This window comes from Ranitomeya imitator, chromosome 3, assembly GCF_032444005.1.
Source record: "Ranitomeya imitator isolate aRanImi1 chromosome 3, aRanImi1.pri, whole genome shotgun sequence".
NCBI lineage: Eukaryota > Metazoa > Chordata > Amphibia > Anura > Dendrobatidae > Ranitomeya > Ranitomeya imitator.
Genome location: NC_091284.1, coordinates 704,764,616 through 704,791,119, shown reverse-complemented (window position 1 = coordinate 704,791,119; position 26,504 = coordinate 704,764,616). Strand labels below are relative to the sequence as shown.

At 46.5% G+C, this 26,504-nt stretch overlaps 1 protein-coding gene across 2 annotated transcripts in view; it reads left to right on the top strand.

Moving 5' to 3' along the window:
- The window catches only part of TFCP2 (transcription factor CP2), an 81,193-nt gene extending 74,678 nt beyond the window's left edge, over nucleotides 1-6,515 (top strand). The window contains exons 14-15 of one of the 2 annotated variants that reach the window (XM_069758621.1): nucleotides 4,209-4,260; nucleotides 5,385-6,515. In XM_069758621.1, coding sequence (XP_069614722.1) covers nucleotides 4,209-4,260; nucleotides 5,385-5,419 — 87 coding nt within the window. In that variant the 3' untranslated portion in view covers nucleotides 5,420-6,515. The remainder of the gene's footprint in view (nucleotides 1-4,208; nucleotides 4,261-5,384) is intronic. The other variant, XM_069758622.1, reaches the window with a different exon arrangement.
- The last annotated feature ends 19,989 nt before the right edge of the window (nucleotides 6,516-26,504 follow it).

The window sequence follows — 26,504 nt, the reverse complement described above, 5'->3', positions numbered from 1 at the left end:
AGGTGTCTTTTATACAGGTAATGAGTGATGAGTAGGAGGGCTTTTTAAAGAAAAACTAACAGGCCTGTGAGAGCCAGAATTCTTGCTGGTTGGTAGGTGATTAAATACTTTCTTTATACAATAAAATGCAGTTTAATTATTTAAAAATCATACAAAGTGATTTTTTGTTTTTTATTTTTAGATTCGGTCTCTCACAATTGAATTGTATCTATGATAAAAATTACAGATCTCTCCATTCTTTGTAGGTGGGAAAACATGCAAAATCGGCATTAGTATCAAATACTTATTTTCCCCACTGTATGGCCAGACACCAGATCCTGGCAGTATGCCTGAGGAATTGTAGTTCCTTTCTCACTGGCATATGCTTCAATCTTCTTCCTTCAGACATAGCTACAGGTCAAAGAAGGTCGACTTTGGTTTCATTGCTTTACAGAAAAAAGTCGCAAAACTTCTCTGGCTTCTTTAAGGGTACGTTCCCATGTTCAGGAAATTCTGTGCAAATTTATGCAGCGTCAAACCCGCAGTGGCCATTTGTAGAAATCCTATGTCCACTATGCGACTCTGTGCATCTACCCAAACAACCGGATGACAGATCCACAGAGAAACACCATACAGGAGGTAAATTATAAAATGCCTTTATTTTATAAAGATGGCAGTACCATTAATCAATGTCACGTGCGCAAAATAGGACTAAAAGCCAGCCAGTATATATGCTGTGATACGTAATGACGACCCAGTTTACAAGGGGGGTATGTAAACAATATAATATGCTGAGTATTACCTTCAAAGGTCACCACGTCCTAAATAGCGCACCCCGACGCGCGTTTCGTCAGGGGGACGAAGGACAAAAGGTCCGAAACGCGCGTCGGGGTGCCCTATTTAGGACGTGGTGACCCTTGAAGGTAATACTCAGCATTTTATATTGTTTACATACCCGCTTTTTTTGGCACTTTGCACTTTATTTTAATATTGTCATGTGTTAGTTTTTACCTTGATCTGGCACAAAGCACTTTTGATTCTCATATGATACACATCATTTGTGGTTATGCTTTTTATCAGGTTCTTTGCACTATTGCACATTTTGTATATTGCACTTCTGTAGTAATTACTATATGTAAACTGGGTCGTCATTACGTATCACAGCATATATACTGGCTGGCTTTTAGTCCTATTTTGCGCACGTGATATTGATTAATGGTACTGCCATCTTTATAAAATTAAGGCATTTTATAATTTACCTCCTGTATGGTGTTTCTCTGTGGATCTGTCATTCGGGTTTTTGGGTTGTTTCTCTCTGCTTGGGTAGTACTACCCGTTTTTCACAGAGCACTGATACTACGGTTTTATAGTTACATATTCTACATACACACATTTATGAGTGTATACATATGTGCATATATATTAATATATATATACATTTTTTATTGTTTTAAATCTGCAGTGCATCTGTGATTTTTAAGACTCTGTGCATCTGTGGATCACCTGCAGAAACTGACATGCGGCACATTTTTCAAGTTCGCAGCATGTCAATTTCTCTTGTGGAGACGCTAGTCTCCGCAACAGACGTTGCATGAATAGAATGTATTGATCACGGTAAATCTGCATGATTCATTAAACACATGAGGATTTACCTGCGTTTAATAGAACACAGCGAAAGTACGCTGCGTCCAAAGCGCTGCCACATCCGGAACGTGGGCACATAGCCTAAGTGGTTTTGAGCACATTGAAGCAGATTATCTTGTCCCTTTGGGTTACCAGAGGTATGCCCTCCAGTTCAGGCTTATCCACCTTACTTGTTTAGTATGTGACTTGGGGCTCATGCAAACGACTGTATTATCTGAGTGCGAGCTGACAAAACAGTGGATCACACTTGAACTAATGTTATTCTATAGGATTGTGCCCATGTCCGATTCACCTCCCTCCACCCGAGGAAAAAATCGCTGCATGCTCGAGTTTGAGCTGAAGTCTTCAGATCGCTTTCAGCCATGCAAGTCAATGAGTCTGTTTGAGCGATAGGACTGCATTCGGATGACATATGAGAACAGTCCGATTTTGTCTGGTCATCCAAGAGTATCGGATCACACTATGCTCACACTCTGATCAACTCTTTGATCAGTGTCATTTGCATAACTGATGCAATTTTATTGGATGGCAAAAAATACTGATCTACAGCCAGCCTAACTGTGAAAACTGAAATCGCAGTGTCTGTCGACATTAAATCTTGGTACAGGTTTTCGACCTCAGTCTGCCACATCTAGGTATAGTGTAGCCACGGTTTCTTTACTTTTGTACCTGTAAAATATAATTCCAACTGTATTTCTAGGAATATTCAAAGCAATGAACTCTTCCTTAAAGGGAACCTGTCAGCGGGATTGCACTCAGTAACCTACTTTCTTACGATGCTAGTGGGGATCTCACCGAGGTCACCGCAGTTCATCCTGGCTGGAATGGAGCCTGAGTGACTTGACCGCTAGTCACTGAGGCTGCAAGCATCGTGGCACTGTCCAGGTTGAAAAATAATAATCCCCCAGACATGGATTACGGCATGGGACAGAACAGAGAGGTGAGGGATATTGTTGTTTTTTATTTTTGGTTTATTACAGGAGAATGAGGGCTTCAGTGGAATTAGGCGAGGTCGTAAGTATGGTTTAATTGAGATTATTTAAGGAATCTGTGTCATTCTTTCAATTAAAGGACTTTATTCTTGGTGTGTGTGTGTTTTCTTACAATGTGACTATGGGGTTAGTAATGGGAGGAGTCTTATTGATGCCTCTCCATTACTAACCTCGGGGCTTGATGTCATTGGACAATACAAAGGTGACATCAACCGCGCAAATATGAACCCACTTGCCACGACTACAGGGCAAGTGGGAAAAGCCGGTCAAAGCTCCAGAATTGGCGCATCTAACAGATGTGCCATTTCTGGGCGGCCGCAGGCTGCTATTTTTAGGCTGGGGTTGGGGCAATATCCATGGCCCCTTACCAGCCTGAGAATACCAGCTTTCTGCTTTAGCAAGGCTGGCTGTCAAAATGGGTGGGGACCCCGTGCTGTTTTTTTACATTATTTATTTAAATAATTTAAAAATACGGCATGGGGACCCATCTATACTTGATAACCAGCCTTACTGAAGCTGACAGCTGAGGGTTTCCTCCCCCAACTGTAGATTTGCCTGGCTGGTTATTAAAAATAGGGGGGGGGGGGGACCGACGCAGGTTTTTTTTTTTAAATTATTATTATTTACAGCACAGGAGCAGCAGATAAATACTCCTTTCAGCCGCTTCTGCTCTCACTGTTATTAGCAACAGCAGGTGTCGGATGATGGGAACGGTAGTCCCATCAGCTGACACCAGTGACCGGAGGTAAACTGCATGCCTCCGATCACAGCTGAGCACTCCCGCTGTCTTTTGACTCCCGCTGTCTTTTGACTGCGTGGGAACCGCGGCTCTCTGACCGGGAATGGTTTCATGCATGTGACTGTGTCAAACACTGTATTGTTGGGCCCCCCATTTAAGTGAATGGGGTTTGGGACCGCTCTGCTGGATGACAGGCTATATGGACGCAGCATGCAGCCTGCCATCTAGATGTAGCGGAGCTGACTGACGTCACATCCGGCACATAAGCTGCAAGAAAAGTCAATCTGCGTATTTGCAGCATATTTTTCACCATCCATTCCTGTCAATGGGGAAAAAAACGCTGTAAGTGACATGCTGTATGAAAAAAAAAAAAAAAGCTGCAAAGCACAAAATCCTGATGACCAAAAACCAATGTGTGCATGAAACTTCTGAAATCTCATAGGCTTTGCTGGTACTGTAAAAAGCAGCTGAAAATTGGCATAAAAAAAATGTAGCAAAAAAAACACCCAGTGTGAACTTACCCTTAGGAACCCCTAAATTATTAATCAGACCAACATGTGCTGTTATGGGGGATTCTATTCAGGGGGTTGAATAAATCTGAGTTGCAGTGGTCGGTAATGTCGTGCTGTATTCGGAGAAGCCACTTATTGATTGTGGTGAAGCAATTCAGTTGTTCTCGTTTCTTTCATTTGTTTCAGACAGCAGAAAGTTTGTGCCTTTCCTAATAAACCTAATTTGCAATATGGAAGGGGGGTGCTGAATCATTAATTTTTACTGTACATGTACAATCAGTGCCTCGCCATGAGGAGGTACTCATGTTTCTGTCTTTAACATTACTTTTACTTTTTTACCAGATGATTCAAAATTTTCCGGACGAGTCATTCTTTGTGTTGGACACAATGAAAGGTAGGGCAGCGACCTGTGTGAATGTCGTAGCTGAGCACTTTGTTAGGAACGAGCATTTATGCATTATGCATTATTATGATGCATTTCCTGCCGTTTACACAACTCTCCGTATTGTAGTTCTTAGAAGGCGCCTTTTTACCTTTTGCCAGTATCCGCATTTATTCCAGCGTTGATCAGATACGAATACGTGACTATAAAGAGGACTAGCCATAAACTACTGCAATTTACACACACAGAAATACAATAAAACTGGTTGTCGGAAGTAGTGGAAGGGGTTAACATCAACTCTATAAGGGTGCAGGTGTAATATCATTGTTGAAATAGACTTCTAGTGGTCATTTCTGGAATGGCAGCCCTTATTTTTCTAGTGCTGTATCTTGGTATTGCCTGCAAGATGATATTCACAATCACATCTTACCAGTGCAGTTTTTAGCTTTTCCTGCCTTTAGTATGTCACTATTTATACGGTCATCTTTGTACCCAGAATTTTTCTTTTGTATTTTCATTTTCTCATATCATATAGTACATGTAAAGAGGTTTTACTCCCTTTAACAGAGCTATGTACTCCAAGTTTGTGTATGGCCCTTATAACTTGTAACGGCTGTTTTCAAATGAAAAACTCAACAGTCCCGATCATGTCGTCCAAATGTTGTGGATAGGGTATAAAAAAGATGCTGTCCTTCGCCCGGTGTCATTGAACTAGTTTATGTTACTGTAATGCGATTGTGGCTGTGTCAGTGAAACGTTCATTCACTAGATTGATCATTAAATGTCCAACTACGAACCCCACTTAGTCTATACGGCCACCTTGTACTCTGTCATCATTGCTATGACAGCTGTAAATTCACATTTTAATAGGATTGACCCAATTGGTCCAATTGTAGCATGTTCACAGAAAATGCCATAAACGTCTGACAGATGTGAGTCTCGCATCCATGGCTATATATTGTGGATACACCATTGGAATAGCCCTTTACCTTGCGGCACGGTGAGAAATGCTGGATATGAAATTGATGACCCCTTAAACATTACAGAAATGAATTCAGTAACGCTGTAAAAGTGATCAATATGATAATGGCCACTACTGCATCCAGTTCCTGACTTTTTTTCTTGTTTTGTTACAGCAGAGACTGATACCTACCACATCATTTTAAAATAAGGTTCTGCACAAGATCCACCTTGTCCCGTCATCACTGAAGACCAAGAACCAGTCTCTCAGCGCTCCCCCATGGGCTCACAAGACTTGAATGCACTGGAGACAATTGCATCTTCAGCGAGTCGCCACATTCTGGCAGACCACTTGACTCTCGCTTCTTCCAGACGGTGACGCTGCTCCAGCTTGTGCAGACGCAAATCGCGTCCATGCGATGAGACAAAGAGCTTACTGCAGTGATTGAGCTTCGGACTGCTTGCATTTCTCATGGAGCGGGTTTTCTCTGCACAAGAACGAGCTGTTCTACTTCACGTGAACTCGGATGGTGTATGCTCTGGCCATACCACTGCATTGGCTGCCATCATTTTATACTTAAGAATACAAAAAGCATTTTAAGCTTGTCTTGCCGGCTGCTGGAAGATGTGGATACAATATTCTTGAAGCATATTTGTGTATGTTATTGGTTACCCCATCAAACTATACTGTCTTACCTAGATGGTTAAGGGGGTTAGTATTTTTTTATGTAGCATGTGTCTTTTTGTATGATGCTTTTTGTAACACCAGCCATCTTCCCCAGCTGTTCTTGTTATCAAGCCCTCAGATTTTTACTTGTCTTTTTTACTTTCTTTTTTTTTTTTTAATGGACTGCCATTGATGGAGATGTTCAACAGGTACACTTCTGCATACTGATCAGATGAATTACTTTCAATGCCTATAATATGTCATCTTCATGATCAGTCCTACCAGTTGTCTTCACCCTTTACCCCTCCGATTCCTGCATGCTCCGGCTTGTCGGGATTGATGAGTCTTTGGCACACGGTCAGTGACCGATCCATTATATAGTCATTGTATCACCTTGTCAGCCCCTTCTCGAAGCCACCATTCATTCTGATATCATTCTATTGGATCTCTGGTCTTTGGAATTTTTTTTAAATTTCAGCCTTGTTTTTTGTAAACTTTTTTTTTTCTGTCTTTCTCATTGTTGCACATAATTTCCATGAGATTTGCTCCTCTTTCTGGAGGCATCTGTGGCGCTCTGCAAGTCTTGTGGGTTGGTGAATACCTCTAATAAAAACACCTGCTGGCATTTCAACAATCCCCACATCCTTCTCTGACAAAAGGTGTCCTTTATTTCTTCTACGCTGAATCAGGTCGGAAACCGTGAGAACACAATGGGTGTGAGTGAAGGTGTAGAGAAGTGTGTTCATTTATTTCAAACAATTTCCCGAGCCGCTTCGTATATTTTGTGGTGGTCATTTAACGACTTGCTTAACATGTCACAAGCACGAAAATCTGGTGTAATTGTGTTTATCACATGAGTAGGAGCAAGAAGGAATACTGTCTATCGAAGTTCATAATAAATGGATGGTTGTTTTAGTCTTGGTAGCAATGATTACTTTATAGGTTTAGGTTTGGCTGTCATTGATTGAGACTACATGACACGTGTAGTCCATGCTATACACATAAGCAAAAATGAGGGCCCGCACACCTGTTAGTATAAGTGAATGTGTAGGCGCACATTCAGGCTATGTCCACACGCTGCGGATTACTCTGCAGATTTTTCCAGACTGATTTTGGTAAATCCGCAGGTAATCCGCACTGCAGAATTACCGCAGATTTACTGTGGGGTTTTTTTTTGCATTTTTTTGTGCGGATTCCACCTGCGGTTTCACACCTGCACATTCCTATTATAGAGCCGGTGTAAATCGCTGCGGAATCCGCACAAAGAATTGACATGCTGCGGAATAAACAACGCAGCGTTTCCGCAGTTTTTTTGCGCAGCATGTACACAGCGGATTTTGTTTTCCATAAGTTTACATGGTACTGTAAACGCATGGAAAACTGCTGCGAATCTGCAGCGGCCAATCCGCTGCGGATCCGCAGGGTGTGCACATACCCTCACACTGTGACCATAAACGATCTAAAGTAAAAAAAAAAAAAAAGGTAGATACTCTGGAGTAAGTAAATAATTAGTAACACGTATAAAAAAAAATAGGTTACTAAGTAGCCATATTTATCAAAATTAGATAAACAAAATCGCACAAGACAATTGGGTGATGGCCTTTTAGGTACAAGGAAAGTAAAAGGGAGGTGCTCACCTGAGCAGGTTGGGTGCTCACCTGAGCAGGTTGGGTGCAGGCACAACTCCTATGAACGCCCGATGGTGTCAGTTGCTGCAGACTTGTGGCGGAGGGGGGGGGAGATGGGATGATCTCTTCTGGGTAGTTGCCCAATTTGGACGATAAAACTATATCCGGCTGCCATCAGATTATATAACAATCTGGTTACAGATGGTCTTTGGTTATACATATGCTAAAAAAAAATGGCCACCTGACCTTGGCCGTGGCTTGGTTCACATAGATTGCTAGATTTATTGCAGTGGCTCATGTGGTGAGATCAATCTGTCATACTTCTTTAACGTCCAATGACTGATGTATCCGACATTGGACGCCTCCCGCTGTTTGGTGCGGGCTCCGGCGATGAGTCCGTACCTTTTCCGGCACCATCTGATCAGCTGTCATGTGCCCCTAACAGCCACGGGTGGAATCACGATCAGTTAACATGTTAAATGCTGCTGTCCAACTCTGACAAGCGACATTGAACATGCATGCCCAGGAAGCGCGTCTTTTAACCCCACCCATCGGCACCTGTGTCACATGACCGCGGGTCGCCGATGGGTTGGCATGCAACCCAGGGTCTGCAGGAGACTCCTGTGGTGGTCATTGCTGGATCGCTATGAGCTACGCACAATGGTCGGCGCTCCTAGTTGATGAGCATTTCTGCTATATAAATATATATAAATGTTTTACTTTGAATTTGATTTGAACAAAAAAAATACACATATTTGGTATCGCCGCGTTCAAAATCTCCCAATCTATTAATCTATATATATAATTGTCTAAGGGTTTTTCCGTCCGTCTGTCTGTCTGTCTGCCCTGGAAATCCCGCGTCTCTGATTGGTCGAGGCCGCCGGCACAGCATCGACGTAGAAATCCCGCGTCTCTGATTGGTCGAGGGCAATCAGCAACAGGCACAGCGACGATGATGTCATAAAGGACGTAGACATCTCACGTTTCTGATTCAGCGACGGGAACAGTATCGACGTAGATGTCATAATGGTTGCCATGGCGACGATGATGTCATAAAGGTTGCCTCAATCAATCAGCGACGGGCACAGTCTGCCGCGAATTCTGGGATCATCATTGTCCATATACTACGGGGACATGCATATTCTAGAATACCCGATGCGTTAGAATCGGGCCACAATCTAGTATATAAAAAGAATCCAATCAGTAAACGGCATAGAGAAAAAAAATGAAAACGTCAGAATTACATTTTCCTATCGCCACGACAGCACCTACGAGAGAGGGGATCCGCCCACCTTCCGGACAGGAACCTACAGGATTTAAAGGGGCGGTCCCCCTCACCAATCCAGTTTGGGTTCCTGTCCGGACGGCGGGAGCCTGCAGCAGCAGTCTTACCCGGGCCTCCATGCCTCTGTGCGGTATCTTCAAAGAACGGCAGAATCGGGGGCTCGGAAGCAGCGTCGGGGGTGTCCTGCGCGCAGACCCCCCCTCGTCTGGCCATGTGGAGCGCGTCCCAGGAGTCAGGCAGTGCCGTCCTGGTCCGCAGTTGAGCGCGGTGTGCAGCATCCACACCGGCGCTGGTGAACCCGGAAGTAGTTAGTACACTTCCGGGGTAAGCCGGGGGAGGAGCGCTGCAGCGCTGTAAAAGAGCGGCGCCTATGGAATGAGTTGTGCAGCCATGTCCTCAGTAGGGGACGCCGAGCACCCTCATGGAGAGGGAACGGAGCAGCGCAGTAAGAGTGGTAGCAGCCGCTCAAGGAGAAGCAGCAGCAGCGTGGTACGGGGGCAGCAGCGTCACATTTGGATCCCACTCCTCCAGAACCGGTATTCACAGAGTCAGCCTTAATGGTGAGTGTCAACTAAACACCTGGTGCTGATATGGTCTGTTATTTGTGCTTTGTTTTAGGGGAAAAAAAACAACTAAATCTAAGCACAAGCAATGTGCTCTATGCATGACTCCAATGCCTGACAGTTATACCAAGAGGCTGTGTCAGGCTTGCATCTGTCAGACCTTAGAAGAGGAAGCTCCCCTTCGGTCATCAGACCTTAGAGCGGTCATCAGGGAGCAACGAAGTTATTCCCTTAGAGGCAGCCGCCAGGAAAGGTCGGGCAGGGACTTATCTCCAGGATCTAGTCTGTCCCTGCAAGAAGGGGAATGTTCCCGCTCCTCATCTCCATCCTCCTCAGATGAAGAGGGAAGGCCTTGTTTCTCGGTGGAGAACATCGACATGTTAGTTAAAGGAGTCCGAGCTACCATGGGTGTTGCAGAGAGCAAGGAACCAAGGTCCGCACAGGACATAATGTTTGCGGGCTTGTGCCAGAGGAGTCGTAAGGCATTCCCGGTTGTGGATACAGTTAAGTCCCTTATAAAGCGGGAATGGGATAAGCAGGATAAAGGTTTCCTGCCGTCATCAGCCAAGAGAAGATATCCCTTTGACGACGATGATCTGGCAGAATGGATGAAAGTTCCAAAAGTGGATGCAGCGGTGGCTTCTACGTCTAAAGCCGGTGCTTTGCCGCTGGAGGACGTGGGCCTTCTGAAAGATCTGTCAGATAGGAAGGCGGATATGTATTTGAAAAAAGTATGGGAGTCATCTGCAGGGGCGTTCAAACCTGCCGTCTCTAGCACGTGTACGGCTAGATCCGCCATGGTGTGGATATCTCAGCTGGAGGAACAGCTAAAATCCAAGGTGCCCAGAGACAAGATGCTGAACTCCCTTTCGCAAATACGGGAAGGGGTGGCGTATTTAGCGGATGCATCAGTGGATTCTTTAAAACTAGCTGCAAGATCAGCAGGCCTCTCAAACGCTGCTCGCCGAGCCTTATGGCTTAAGACCTGGAAAGGAGATGCCCAGGCGAGAGCTAAACTGTGTACAATACCGTCTAGGGGTGAGTACCTGTTTGGCCCGGTATTGGATGATATCCTAGCTAAGGCGGAAGATAGGAAGAAAGGTTTTCCTAAAGCTTTCAATCCTACCTTTAGGAATACCTTCAGGAGACGCTTCCAATACCGAAGACCTTACCACAACCGAGACTGGGAATTAACAGACCCGAAAAAGAAAGGTTCGGACTTTAATGCCTCATCATCTTCCTCAAGAAGAAGAAATTATCGCTAGTAAAGATCTTCCAGTAGGGGGCAGGTTAAAATATTTCTATGCGCAGTGGGCTAAAATAACTGCGAGTAATTGGGTTTTAGGTATAATTGATTCAGGGTTAAAATTAGCGTTTCGGGAAAAACCTTCTGATTTTTATACCTTAACTGCCTTTGATTCCTTAGACCAACAAAAGGCCCTTGAAAAAGAGGTACATATGTTAAGACGGAAGAAAGTTATAGTGGAGGTTCCAAAACATCAGCAGGGGAAAGGGTTCTATTCCCCTTTATTTTTAATCTCCAAGCCAGATGGATCCTTTCGAACCATCATAAATTTACGGAGATTGAACAAACATCTAGAGTATCATGCCTTTAAGATGGAATCTATTAAAACGGCAACTAAACTTCTTTTTCCCAGATGTTATATGACAGTCCTGGATTTAAAAGATGCGTATTACCATCTGCCCATTCACCAGGATCATCAACAATTCCTCAGAATGGCGGTGCGCTTAAACGACCAGGTCAGACACTTTCAGTTTACTGCAATGCCATTTGGTCTATCTATGGCACCGAGGGTGTTTACTAAAGTCATGGCGGAAGTAATGGCCCATGTCAGAGAACAGGATACATTAATTGTACCCTACTTGGATGACTTCCTAGTAGTGGGAAATTCGTTTTTTCAGTGTAGTACTCGCCTAAATCATGTAATATCTTCCTTACCGGACTTGGGGTGGATAGTCAATATGGAAAAATCGAGATTGGAACCTTCAACAACTCAGACCTTCCTGGGTATTCTGCTAAATTCGGAAGAGCAACAATGTTTCCTTCCGGAAGACAAAAAGCAGAAGATTGTGCACAAAGTCAGTACGGTAACAAGGAAGCCAGATCTGACTTTAAGAGACGCTATGTCCCTTCTGGGATCCCTAACGTCTTGCATACCAGCCGTCCAGTGGGCTCAATTCCACACTCGGGTGTTGCAGGCCCAAGTCTTGGATGCAGAGAGGAGTCTTCAAGGGCAATTAGGCGGAAGACTCAGGCTGTCCACCGCCACTCTACACGGTCTGAGATGGTGGTTAAACAGGAGGCATTTAGAAAAAGGAGTACGCTGGAGTGTAGTACCAGACAACACGGTCACAACCGATGCCAGTCCAATAGGTTGGGGAGCTCATATAGGAGATGTTTGGACTCAAGGGCAATGGTCTCTCTTAGAGGCTCAAGAGTCCTCAAATTGGAAAGAGCTCACAGCAGTAAAGAAGGCCTTACTCAGGTTGCTTCCATCTCTGCAGGATTCACATGTAAGAGTCCAGACAGACAACACAACAGTAGTGGCGTATCTCAACCATCAAGGGGGTACAAGGTCAAGATCCCTAATGAACACCGCCACAGACATACTCAAAGTAGCCGAAGCCCACTTTCGCTCTCTATCAGCTGTTCACATTCGGGGAGAGCTCAACACAGAGGCAGACTACCTCAGCCGTCATTCTCTACGTCAGGGAGAATGGGTTCTGAATCGACGGGTGTTCAATCAGATAGTAGACCTATGGGGGTTGCCCGTTATCGATCTATTTGCAACGAGAGAGAACAGACAGACCAGGAAGTTCGCTTCTCTTCAGGTGGCGGACAAGCCCTGTATAATAGACTCCCTTCAAATACACTGGGATTTCTCTCTGGCTTATGCGTTCCCCCCCATGTGTCTGATCCCTATAGTCCTCAGGAAGATCAGGGAGGAGAGAGCGAGAGTGATCCTGATTGCCCCCTTTTGGCCCAGGAGGGCATGGTTCTCGTTACTCAGGGCAATGTCTGTGTCCGACCCCTGGGTACTGCCGACCAGCCCGGAGCTTCTTTCTCAGGGTCCATTCCGTTACCCCAATGTGGAATCCCTGCATCTGACGGCGTGGAATTTGAGAGGGAGTTACTGAGGAGAAGAGGGTTTTCAGAGGCTCTCATATCTACCCTTTTAAATAGCCGGAAAGAAGTTACCACTAAAATCTATGCTAAAACTTGGAAAAAGTTCCTTGCCTTCTACCAAAATCCCTTTTCTGGCAAGGTCCCAATTCCGGCTATTCTGGAGTTTTTACAGAAAGGCCGAGAATTGGGCTTGGCGGTAAATACCCTTAGAGTCCAAGTATCAGCTTTGGGAACTCTATTAGAGTACCTACACAAGAGAAAAACCAAAATAACAATAGCCAAAGTCTATTATTCAACAGAAAAAAACAAAAAACTGACACAAGACCTAAAACAATGAATTTTAATTTTTTGAATTTTAATTAGATAATTAAAAATATCAAGAAAAAAATATAAAAAATATCAAATAGACCAGTAAGAGGGATCTTACGGGAGAGCAGGGTCTCTGGTATATATCAAAAAATGCCAGAAAAAATATATGCAAATATATATGAAAAGACCAGGGAAGATAGATGTGCCTATCCCTAAAAAAATTCCCTTCCTGACAGCGGAGGTTGGCACCCTGGGATACGATGTGGCGCCCCCGCTCAACAAAGACTGACCCTGAAGTCCCTAAAAAGGAATCCCTCAAAAAGAAGCCACCACCAATAATAACACCACAAAAAAAACAAAACAAGTGAAAATAAAAGTAGAATACCTGTGCTGCTATAGGCTGACTATAGAAACAATAATATAAAGCTGATTATACAGACTGGCATGTATTGTGAGCTAAAGATGTACTCTAGGGAGAGGGAGGAGAAAAAAAAAAAAGGGGGGAGACAGTGTTATAAAAGATGTTTAAACACTGTAGCACCTCTCAAAACAATATAGTAATGATACTGAAAAGATAGCAATAACGTAGGGAAATAAAACATAGATCCCTCAGCAAATACAGGGTACACAAATAGGGAATCCCTGCAATGCAGTAGGACAGTATCATTAGAGTACCGGACACCCCAAATAGAGGGTCACAAACATAGCCACAAAATAGAGGGTCACAAAAATAACCAAACATAGAGGGTCACAAAAATACCCACTGAGGGTATTGATATCGATATCGTGCCCTCTACGTTCCTTTTTAGAGCGTGTTAGATGATACAGTAGCTCTTATTGACTTAGTTTAGTCACAGTAGGTGCTAAGGGTAGATATGCTCTAGTAGCATATTAAGGAACGCACCTAGTGGTGAATTGACTCTTATCAGCCTATAATCAATAGTGCTGTGTATTCAGAAGAATATCGATAGAAGAGGGTTACAGATATGGTTATAATATCCTCATGGCATCACTGCCAGAGGAGGCAAGTTGATATTATTCTTGTGTCTCTAAGGTTCAGTAAGGCAAGTCTTGTGGTACACTCACTCTCATCAAGCTCATTTCAGTAGTGTCACGTACTTAAATAGATAAAAGAGTAGAGTAACCTGTACATAATTAGTGACCTAATAGTGTCACCGCCAGACAGGACATTTAATGAGTACAGGATGTAGCCAGAAACTCAAAACAAACGCCAGAGATATATAAAGCGTTAATACTCAATAGCCCATGTCCAGTTTAAATATCAAAAAGAGTAAACACTCCATAAGCCTCGCAGCATGCAGGTATAAATGAAAAATCACTTATCTCGTGGAGACAAATGTCTCTTCCCTACGCGTTTCGCCCCACATGGCAATACAGGGGGGCTCATCAGGGGAATTGCCGTTAATGGGCGCGGAAGCCGCAGATAATGAGAGCGCCGCACGCAGTCCGGAAAAAAGCCCTACACAAGACAGAACCATGGAGGCAGAGTAGGGCTCTGTTTGTCTCCTTTCAGAATCCAAGGAAAGGGGCGAGTGTAACTAAAGCGTCTATCGCCAGATGGATAAGAGATGCCTTATATCTTGCTTATACTGCTAAAGGCCAGACACCACCAGATGGCATCAGGGCCCACTCCACTCGAGCCATGGCCTCATCCTGGGCGGAAAGAGCAGACGTCTCCATAGATGTAATATGTAAGGCGGCAACGTGGTCATCTCCTTCCACCTTTTATAGACATTATCGTCTTGACTTATCTTCAGAGGCCAATTTAGTTTTTGGCCGTACAGTACTTAGTGCTGTAGTCCCTCCCAGGTGATTGATCTTTGAAAATCTCTCGTAGGGGTGCTGTCGTGGCGATAGGAAAACCGGTTTTTACGTACCGGTAATAGGATTTTACGGAGCCACGACAGCACCCGCACATTCCCCCCCGTAGTTATTCACTGGTTTCTGCACCCTTTGGGGAAAGTGTGCTTGTTAAAAAATCACTCTTTAGAAGGTGATGGTATTTAGTAATGTTTAAGTATATATGTTATGTACTAACTCAATGGCGGTGTCCCTTATACTCTGAAACACAAACTGGAGTGGTGAGGGGGACCGCCCCTTTAAATCCTGTAGGTTCCTGTCCGGAAGGTGGGTGGATCCCCTCTCTCGTAGGGGTGCTGTCGTGGCTCCGTAAAATCCTATTACCGGTACGTAAAAACCGGTTTTTGGTCGCTACAACATAGCAATAACAGGCAATCTAAAAAAAAATCGTATGTACACCTAAATGGTAGCAATAAAAATGTCAGATCGACATGCAAAGAATAAGCCCTCACCCGGACCCAGATCCCGAAAAATGGAGATGGTACGGGTCTCGAAAAATAGCGCCTTTTTTCTTTTGAAACTTTGGATTTTTTGTTACCACTTAAATAAAATATATATATAATTTGTTAGCTCACTGTTTGTCTTAGTCCCAGGGAAGACAGGCAGTTTAACCCCGAAGGTGGTTTGCGCGTTAATGACCGGGCCAATTTTTACAATTCTGACCACTGTGCCTTTGAGGTAATCACTCTGGAACGCTTCAACGGATTCCGGTGATCCTGAGATTTTTTCGTGACATACTGTACTTAATGATGGTGGTAAAATTTCTTTGATATGACTTGCGTTTATTTGTGAAAAAAATCGGAAATTTGGCAAAAAAAATTAAAATTTCGCCATTTTCAAACTTTGTGTTACATAGCTCTGTGATTTAAGGGCATAAAAATACAAAGTAGTTAATAAATAACATTTCCCACCTGTCTACTTAACATTAGCACAATTTTGGAACAAATGTTTTTTTTAGGAAGTAATAAGGGTTAAAAGTTGACCAGCGATTTTTAATTTTTCCATCAAAATTTACAAAACCATTTTTTTTAGGGACCACATCACATTTGAAGTCACTTTGAGGGGTCTATATGATATAAAATACTCAAAAGTGACACCATTCTTAAAACTGCACCCCTGCACATTCAAGAAGTTGCTTCACAGGAATTTTTGGAATGTGTGAAAAAATGAACATTTAACTTTTTTTCACAAAAAATTTACTTCAGATCCATTAAAAAAAAAAAAAAAAACAGGTTAAAATTAACCCCAAAATTTGTTGTGTAATTTCTCCTGAGCATACAGTTACGAAATGTGAGGGAGAAAACCACGGTTTGGGTGCACTGCAGGGCTCAGCAGGGAAGGAGCGCCATTTGACTTTTTGAATGCAAAATTTGCTGGAACAATTGGAGGACGCCATGTCACATTTGGAGAGCCCCTGATGTGTCTAAACAGTGAAAAAAAAAAACCCCAAGTGACACCATTTTGGAAACTAGACCCCTCAGGGAACTGATCCTAAATCTGTGGTGAGCACATTGAACCCTCTGGTACTTCACAGAAGTTTATAACTTTGAGCTGTGAAAATGAAAAAAAAATCCCATTTTCCCCACAAAAATGTTATTTTAGCCCCAAATTTTGCATTTTCATAAGGGTAACAGGAGAAAGTGCGTCATACAATTTGTTGTGCAATTTCTCCTGAGTACGCCAATACTCAATATGTGGAGGAACACTTTTGTGAGGCACAGCGCAGAGCTCAGAAGGGAAGAGGCGCCACATTGAAGTTCAGATTTTGCTGGAATGGTTTGAGGGAGCCATATCGCATTGGCAGAGCCCCTGAGGTACCAGAACAACAGAACCCCCATAAGTGACCCCATTTTACAAACTACACCTCTTAATGAATTCATCTAGAGCTGCAGAGATCATATTGACACCACATGTGCCTCAGAGTTTTATACCATTGAGCGGTGAAGAAAAAATAAATGACATTTTTACCACTATAATGTTGTTTTAGCCCCAAGTTTTTAATTTTTCTAAGGGTTAATAGGAATTTTTCCTGAGTGCGCCAATACCCTACATGTAATCGGGAAATATTTTTCAGGCACAGTGCAAAGCTCAGAAGGGAAGGAGCTCCATATTATAGTGCAGATTTTACTGTTATTGTTTGTGGGTGCCAGGACCCACTGGGAGAGCCCATGAGGTGCCAGAACAGCAGAATGCCCCATTTTAAGTGACCCCATTTTACACATTACACCTCTCAATGAACTCATCTAGGGGCGCAGTGATCATATTGACGCTATAGGTGTCACCAAATTTTATACCATTTGTCAGTGAAGAAAAATAGCTAAGTTTTTACAACCAAAATTTTGTTCTAGCCCCAAATTTTACATTTTCACACAAGTGGATAAAAATGGCACCATAATGTGTCCTGCAATTTCTACTGAATGTGGCAATACCCCATATGTGGTTGTACAGTACTACTTAGCCATAGAATGGTAGGGTTGGAAGGGACCTCCTGGGTCATCTGGACCAATCCCCTGCTCAATGCAGGATTCACTAAATCATCCCAGACAGATGTCTTTCCAGCCTCTGTTTGAAGACTTCCATCGAAGAACTCTCCACCTCTCATGGCAGCCTGTTCCATTCATTGATCACCCTGTCAAAAAGTTTTTTCTAATATCTAATGTCTCCTCCCATTCAGTTTGATCCCATTTCTTCTAGTCTTTCCTTGTGCAAATGAGAATAAAGATGATCCTTCTACAGTATGACAGCCCTTGAGATATTTGTAGACGGCTATTAAGTCTCCTCCTAGTCTTCTTTTTTGCAAGCTAAATATTCCCAAATCTTGTAACCGTTCCTCATAGGACATGGTTTGCAGACCAGTAACCATTCTGGTCGCTCTTCTCTGAACTTGCTCCATTTTTTTGATGTCTTTTTTAAAATGTGGTGCCCAAAACTGCACACAGTATTCCAGATGAGGTCTGACCAAAGAGGAGTAGAGGGCAATAATGACTTCGCATGATCTAGATTGTATGCTTCTGTTAATACATCCCAGAATTGTATTTGCCTTTATTTTGCTGCTGCTGCAAAGTACTACATCTGGGCAATAAAAATGAAAAAAGCATTTACAGAATGGGAGGCATAGGGCTAAACAACAGCACATGTGAAAAAGACGGGTATACTAATAGATCATAAACTGAACATGAGTCAACCGATGTTTGACTCATGTTCAGTTTATGATCTGTTAGCAATAATGACTTCACGTGATCTAAACTGTATGCTTCTGTTAATGCATCCCAGAATTGTATTTGCCTTTTTTGCTGCTGCATCACACTGTTGACTCATGTTCAGTCTGTGATCTATTAGTATACCCAAGTCTTCTTCACATGTGCTGTTGCTTAGCCCTATTCCTCCCATTCAGTATATGCCTTTTTCATTTTTATTGCCCAGATGTAGTACTTTGCATTTTTCCTTGTTAAAAACCATTGTTAGTTGCTGCCCACTGCTCCAGTTTATATCTTTTTGAATCCTCTCTTCTCTAGTATTAGCTATCCCTCCTAGCTTTGTGTCATCAGCAAATTTAATCAGTGTACCCTCAATTCCTTCATTTAAATCATTGATAAAGATGTTGAACAATACAGGGTCCAGGACAGAACCCTGTGGTACCCCACTTGAGACATTCTTCCAACTGGATGTGCAGCCATTTACGACCACTCTTTGGGTCCGATCAATAAGCCGTTATGAATCCACCTAACGGATGCCTTGTCCATTCCATACTTAGTCATTTTTTCAATAAGACTGTGTGATCCTTTGTCAAATGCTTTGCTGAAGTCAAGATAAACTATATCTACAGCATTTCCCTGATCCACCCAGTCAGTGATTCTGTCATAGAAGGAAATTAAGTTAGTCTGACATGACTTATTAGTTACAAACCCATGCTGACTCTGGTTAATCACTTCATTCTAATCCAGGTACTTACATACATGTTGTTTAATAATTTGTTCAAGGATCTTTCCTGGTATAGACGTCAGACTTACTGGCCTATAGTTCCCTGGGTCCACCACCTTCCCCTTTTTTGAAGATAGGAGAGTCCCAGGAGGAATGGGGCGCTATTTGCCTCCTGGAGCGCAGCTTTTCTTAGAACAGTTTGCGTACTCCATATACAGAGTCCTCAATTGCTAGAAGAGCAGAATCCCCATTCAGGTGGCCCCATTTTGGAAATTATACCGCTTTGGGAATTTATCTACAGGTGTAGTGCCAATTTGGGCTCCATACGTATTTTCCAGAAACAAGCAGCAATGAATGTTGCAGAGTGAAAATTGCAAACTGCCACTGTAGTGACCAGTACATTGTAGTCACCAGTACATTATGCACAGCCAGTACTTCTGGAGACATGCCACTGTAGGTTAGGTGGGCTCTCATCACTTCAAAAATGCCAAACGTGGACGCTATATGTGGTTTAGGTACACTGTGGGGCTCAAAACGAAGGGGGCATTTGGATTTGGGAGCTGAGAATTTGCTGAATTTCTTTTGGAGGGTGAGGAGCCATTTCACTTTTCCAGAGCCTTTGTACTATCAGTAACGTGGAAGCCCCCTATGTTGCCACTAATGACAGACCTGAGTGGGGACTTGCTTTTTTGTGTGGATTGAGTTGAATCTTTTATTGGGAACATTTTAACCCCATTCTGCCTTCGGATGGAATAGTACGTCCAATGGCAGTACCCCCGCTTTGATGTGGGCTCCGGCAGTGAGCCCGCATCAAAGCCCGGACATGTCAGCTGTCGTGCCCGCAATAGGCACGGGCGGAATCGTGATCTGCCTGCACATATTAACAAGTGCTTCTGGCCATCGGGCTGGAAATGCGCACATCGGAGACCTCCGTCATGTGATCGGAGGTCAACGGTGTGTCTGAATAACAACCAGAGGTCTCCAGCAGACCTCTATGGATGTGGATGCCAAATTGCTATGAGCGCCACCCAGTGGTCGGCGATCTGAGCATCTCCCCTATGTAGCAGAGCCAATCGGGCTATGCCAGCTTCTAGCCTCCCGTGGAGGCTATTGAAGCATGGCAAAAATTTTAAAAAATGTTTTTAAAAATATGAAAAATAAAAATATAAAAGTTCAAATCACCCCCTTTAAAATAAAACAATTAAAAAAAATCAAACATGCACATATTTGGTATTGCTGCGTTCAGAATTGCCCGAACTATTTTTTTTTTTTTTAGCAAACTTTGGAATTATTTTCATCACTTAGGGTACCGTCACACAGTGGCACTTTGATCACTAGGACGGCATGATCCGTGACATTCCAGCGATATCGTTACGATCTCGCTGTGTCTGACACGCTACTGCGATCAGGGACCCCGCTGAGAATCGTACGTCATAGCAGATCGTCTGAAACTTTCTTTCGTCGCTGGATCTCCCGCTGACATCGCTGAATCAGCGTGTGTGACGCCGATTCAGCGATGTCTTCACTGGTAACCAGGGTAAACATCGGGTTACTAAGCGCAGGGCCGCGCTTAGTAACCCGATGTTTACCCAGGTTACCAGCGTAAACGTAAAAAAAACAAACACTACTTACCTTCAGCTGTCTGTCCCCGGCGCTCTGCTTCTCTGCACTCCTCCTGCATCCTGTGTCAGCGCCGGCCAGCCGGAAAGCACAGCGGTGACGTCACCGCTCTGCTTTACGGCTGACCGGCGCTGACAGTGCAGAGGAAAGCAGAGCGCCGGAGGACAGACACGGAATGTAAGTATGTAGTGGTTTTTTTTTTTTTACGTTTACGCTGGTAACCAGGGTAAACATCGGGTTACTAAGCGTGGCCCTGCGCTTAGTAACCCGATTTTTACCCTGGTTACCGGGGACCTCGGGATCGTTGGTCGCTGGAGAACTGTCTGTGTGACAGCTCTCCAGCGACCAAACAGCGACGCTACAGCGATCGACATCGTTGTCGTATTGCTGCAGCGTCGTTTCAGTGTGACTGTACCCTTAGACACCAATGATGTCTAGGTTCTTTTTTATCTATGGACACGTAATGACCTGGTGAATCATCATGGCAGGTCCGTTTTAGCATTTAGTGAACCTAGCAAAAAAAGCCAAACAAAAAAACAAGTGTGGGATTGCACTTTTTTTTTGCAATTTCACCGCACTTGGAATTTTTTTCCTGTTTTCTAGTACTCTATATGGTAAAACCAATGTTGTCGTTCAATAGTACAACTCATCCCGCAAAAAATAAGCCCTCACATGGCCATATTGACAAAAAAATAAAAAAGATATGGCTCTGGGAAAGAGGGGAGAAAAAAAGGAAAAAACAAAACTGAAAAAAAGCTCTGATCATGAAGGCTATGTGCACACGTATATTGGTCCACTGCAGATTTTTCTACAGCGGATTGGATAAATCTGCAGGGCCAAAACGCTGCGTTTTTGCTGCAGATTTATCGCGGATTCACTGGTTTTTCTGCGGATTTCACTGCGGTTTTCTATAGGAGCAGCTGTAAAACCGCTGCAGAATCCGAAGGAAGTGACATGCTGCGGAATGTAAACCGCTGTGTTTCCGCACGTTTTTTTCCGCAGCATGTGCACAGCGTTTTTTGTTTCTCATAGGTTTACATTGTAATGTGAACTCATGAGAAACTGCTGCGGACCCGCAAATTCGGAAATGCTGCGGATCCGCAGCGTTTTCCACATCGTGTGCACATAACCCAAGGTGTTAAATAACGTTTGGGATCACATTTATCCATTGCTCTATGCTGAGCACTTACGTTGGGGTCTCCATCTAAATTTCTGAGTTATGTGATTCAGATGACACCCCCGAGGTATGTATAGTATAGTTACTCTGGACTCCATCTGATCTCTGTTCAGCGGTGTACTACTTTACAGAACTGCACAAAACTGTGGCCGATGGCTTTTATGCAGTCCTAAAAAGACGGACACCGTCGGATCACAGGTCAGACAACGTCCACAGGGGGTCCATGTGCCTCACTATAGGGAATCTTCCGTTGAAAGTTCCGTCTGAATCATGTATTTGAGATTTACACGGAAATCCCGGTGCAGAATGCAGGATAAGTGTGCACCGAGCCTAAGGCTGCCGTCACACTATCAGTATTTGGTCAGTATTTTACATCAGTATTTGTAGCCAAAACCAGGAGTGGAACAATTAGAGGAAAAGTATAATAGAAACAAGTCACCACTTCTGCATTTATCACCCACTCCTAGTTTTGGCTTACAAATACTGATGTAAAATACTGACCAAATCCTGATAGTGTGACTGCAGCCTTACTGCGATCATTGGAAAGCAGAATGAAAAATCAATAGGTGAAAAATTTGTTTATTTTTTTATGCTGTTTCTTGTGTGGTATAAGTGATTACGTAATATTCTTCGGGTCGGTGCAATTACAGCGATACCAGATTTATATCGGGTTTTTATATTCGGCTGCGGTGACACACTAACAGACGCTTTTTTTATTGCGTAATTTTTTTTTTTTTTTTGCATCACCACATTTTGTTATAATTATTCCATATTTTGGCCCACAGTTATGTGAGGGCTTGTTTTTTGTGGGATGAGTTGACATTTTTGTTGGTACCATTTTTAGACACGTGACATTTTTTGTCCACTTCTATACCAATTTTTGGGCAGCAGAATGAACAAAAACCAGCAATTCAGGATTTTTTTTCTGTGTGTGTGTGTGGGGGTTATAACATTCTGCGTGTGGCAAAATTGATAAGGCAGCTTTATTTGGGTCAGTACTACTACAGCGATATTGCATTGATATTGTTTTTTTTATGTTTTTGCATCACTTTATTCTGAGAGCTATAAGGGTATGTGCACACGCTGTGGGTCCGCAGCAGTTTCCCATGTGTTTACAGTACAATGTAAACCTATGAGAAAAGCAATCCGCAATGCACATGCGTAAAAAACGCACAGAAACACAGCGGTTTACATTCCGTAGCATGTCAATTCTTTGTGCGGATTCCGCAGCAGTTTTACACCTGCTCCATATAGAAAACCGCAGGTGTAAAACCGCAGTGGAATCTGCACAAAAACAGCTGTAAATCTGCAGGAAAAAAAGCAGTGCTTTTACCCTGCGGATTTATCTAATCCCTAGTGGACCTTTCTACGTGTGCACATAACCTAAATTTATTATTCCACTGATGGAGCTGTATATGGCAGATTGTTTTTTGCTGGACAAGATGATGTTTTTTAGAGGTGATTATTTATATCCGTCTTTTTGATTGTGTTTTATTCCACTTTTGGTTCAGGGGTATGATAAATCATTGATTTCTCCTGTACCGTGCCCAGCACACCCCTGTGTAGGTAATTGCTCCCTGTACCGCCCATGTAGGTGATTGCTCCCTGTACTGCCACCCCCCCCCCCCCCCCCCGTGTAGGTGATTGCTCCCTGTAACGCCCCCGTGTAGGTGATTGCTCCCCGTACCGCCCCCCGTGTAGGTGATTGCCCCCTGTACGGCCCCCGTGTAGGTGATTGCCCCCTGTACCGGCCCCCGTGTAGGTGATTGCTCCCCGTACCGGCCCCCGTGTAGGTGATTGCTCCCCGTACCGGCCCCCGTGTAGGTGATTGCTCCCCGTACCGGCCCCCGTGTAGGTGATTGCCCCCTGTACGGCCCCCGTGTAGGTGATTGCCCCCTGTACGGCCCCCGTGTAGGTGATTGCTCCCTGTACCGCCCCCCGTGTAGGTGATTGCCCCCCGTGTAGGTGATTGCCCCCTGCCCGTACCGCCCCCCCCGTGTAGGTGATTGCTCCCCATACTGCCCCCGTGTAGGTGATTGCTCCCCGTACTACCCCCGTGTAGATGATTGCTCCCCGTACTGCCCCCGTGTAGGTGATTGCTCCCCGTACCGCCCCCGTATAGGTGATTGCTCCCCGTGTAGGTGATTGCTCCCCGTACCGCCCCCCGTGTAGGTGATTGCCCCCCGTACCGCCCCCCGTGTAGGTGATTGCTCTCCGTACGGCCTCCCGTGTAGGTGATTGCCCCCCGTACCGCCCCCCGTGTAGGTGATTGCCCCCCGTACCGCCCTCCGTGTAGGTGATTGCTCTCCGTACCGCTTCCCGTGTAGGTGATTGCCCCCCGTACCGCCCCCCGTGTAGGTGATTGCCCCCCGTACCGCCCCCCGTGTAGGTGATTGCTCCCCGTACCGCCCCCCGTGTAGGTGATTGCCCCCGGTACCGCCCCCCGTGTAGGTGATTGCCCTCCGTACCGCCCCCCGTGTAGGTGATTGCCCCCCGTACCGCCCCCCCCGTGTAGGTGATTGCCCCCCGTGTAGGGGATTGCCCCCCCGTACCGCCCCCCGTGTAGGTGATTGCTCCCCGTACCGCCCCCCATGTAGGTGATTGCCCCCTGTACGGCCCCCGTGTAGGTGATTGCCCCCCGTACCACCCCCCGTGTAGGTGATTGCTCTCCGTACGGCCTCCCGTGTAGGTGATTGCTCTCTGTACGGCCTCCCGTGTAGGTGATTGCTCTCCGTACCGCCCCCCGTGTAGGTGATTGCTCCCTGTACGGCCCCCGTGTAGGTGATTGTCCCCCGTACCGCCCCCCGTGTAGGTGATTGCTCTCCGTACCGCCCCCCGTGTAGGTGATTGCCCCCCATACCGCCCCCCGTGTAGGTGATTGCCCCCCGTACCGCCCCCCGTGTAGGTGATTGCCCCCCGTACGGCCCCCGTGTAGGTGATTGCTCCCCGTACCGCCCCCCGTGTAGGTGATTGCCCCCCGTACCGCCCCCCGTGTAGGTGATTGCCCCCCCGTACCGCCCCCCGTGTAGGTGATTGCCCCCCGTACCGCCCCCCGTGTAGGTGATTGCTCTCCGTACGGCCTCCCGTGTAGGTGATTGCCCCCCGTACCGCCCCCCGTGTAGGTGATTGCCCCCCGTACCGCCCCCCGTGTAGGTGATTGCCCCCCGTACAGGTGATTGCTCCCCGTACCGCCCCCCGTGTAGGTGATTGCCCCCCGTACCGCCCCCCGTGTAGGTGATTGCCCCCCGTACCGCCCCCCGTGTAGGTGATCGCCCCCCGTGTAGGTGATTGCCCCCCGTACCGCCCCCAGTGTAGGTGATTGCCCCCCGTACGGCCCCCGTGTAGGTGATTGCCCCCCGTACCGCCCCCGTGTAGGTGATTGCTCCCCGTACCGCCCCCCGTGTACGTGATTGCTCCCCGTACCGGCCCCCGTGTAGGTGATTGCCCCCCGTACCGCCCCCCATGTAGGTGATTGCTCTCCGTACCGCCCCTCGTGTAGGTGATTGCCCCCCGTACCGCCCCCGTGTAGGTGATTGCCCCCTGTGTAGGTGATTGCTCCCCGTACCGCCCCCCCCCCCACCGTGTAGGTGATTGCTCCCCGTACCGCCCCCCGTGTAGGTGATTGCTCCCCGTACCGCCCCCCGTATAGGTGATTGCTCCCAGTACCGCCCCCCCCCACCGTGTAGGTGATTGCTCCCCGTACCGCCCCCCGTGTAGGTGATTGCTCCCTGTACCGCCCCCCCGTGTAGGTGATTGCTCCCAGTACCGCCCCCCCCCACCGTGTAGGTGACTGCTCTCCGTACCGCCCCCCGTGTAGGTGATTTCTCCCCGTACCACCCCCCCCCCCGTGTAGGTGATTTCTCACCGTACCGCCCCCCCCCCCCCCGTGTAGGTGATTGCTCCCCGTACCGCCCCCCGTGTAGGTGATTGCTCCCCGTACCGCCCCCGTATAGGTGATTGCTCCCCGTACCGCCCCCCGTGTAGGTGATTGCCCCCCGTACCGCCCCCCGTGTAGCTGATTGCTCCCCGTACCGCCCCCCGTGTAGGTGATTGCCCCCGGTACCGCCCCCCGTGTAGGTGATTGCCCCCCGTACCGCCCCCCGTGTAGGTGATTGCCCCCCGTACCGCCCCCCCGTGTAGGTGATTGCCCCCCGTGTAGGGGATTGCCCCCCGTACCGCCCCCCGTGTAGGTGATTGCTCCCCGTACCGCCCCCCGTGTAGGTGATTGCCCCCTGTACGGCCCCCGTGTAGGTGATTGCTCTCCGTACAGCCTCCCGTGTAGGTGATTGCTCTCCGTACGGCCTCCCGTGTAGGTGATTGCTCCCCGTACCGCCCCCCGTGTGATTGCTCCCCGTACCGCCCCCCGTGTAGGTGATTGCTCCCCGTACCGCCCCCCGTGTAGGTGATTGCCCCCCGTACCGCCCCCGTGTAGGTGATTGCCCCCCGTACCGACCCCGTGTAGGTGATTGCCCCCCGTGTAGGTGATTGCTCCCCATACCGCCCCCCGTGTAGGTGATTGCCCCCTGTACGGCCCCCGTGTAGGTGATTGCCCCCCGTACCGCCCCCGTGTAGGTGATTTCCCCCCGTACCGCCCCCCGTGTAGGTGATTGCTCTCCGTACGGCCACCCGTGTAGGTGATTGCCCCCCGTACCGCCCCCCGTGTAGGTGATTGCCCCCCGTACCGCCCCCCGTGTAGGTGATTGCTCTCCGTACCGCCCCCCGTGTAGGTGATTGCTCCCCGTACCGCCCCCGTATAGGTGATTGCTCCCCGTACCGCCCCCCGTGTAGGTGATTGCCCCCCATGTAGGTGATTGCTCTCCGTACCTCCCCCCGTGTAGGTGATTGCCCCCCGTACCGCCCCCCGTGTAGGTGATTGCTCGCCGTACCACCCCCCGTGTAGGTGATTGCCCCCCGTACCACCCCCCCCCGTGTAGGTGATTGCCCCCCGTGTAGGTGATTGCCCCCCGTACCGCCCCCCGTGTAGGTGATTGCCCCCCGTGTAGGTGATTGCCCCCCGTACCGCCCCCCGTGTAGGTGATTGCCCCCCGTACGGCCCCCGTGTAGGTGACTGCCCCCTGTACGGCCCCCGTGTAGGTG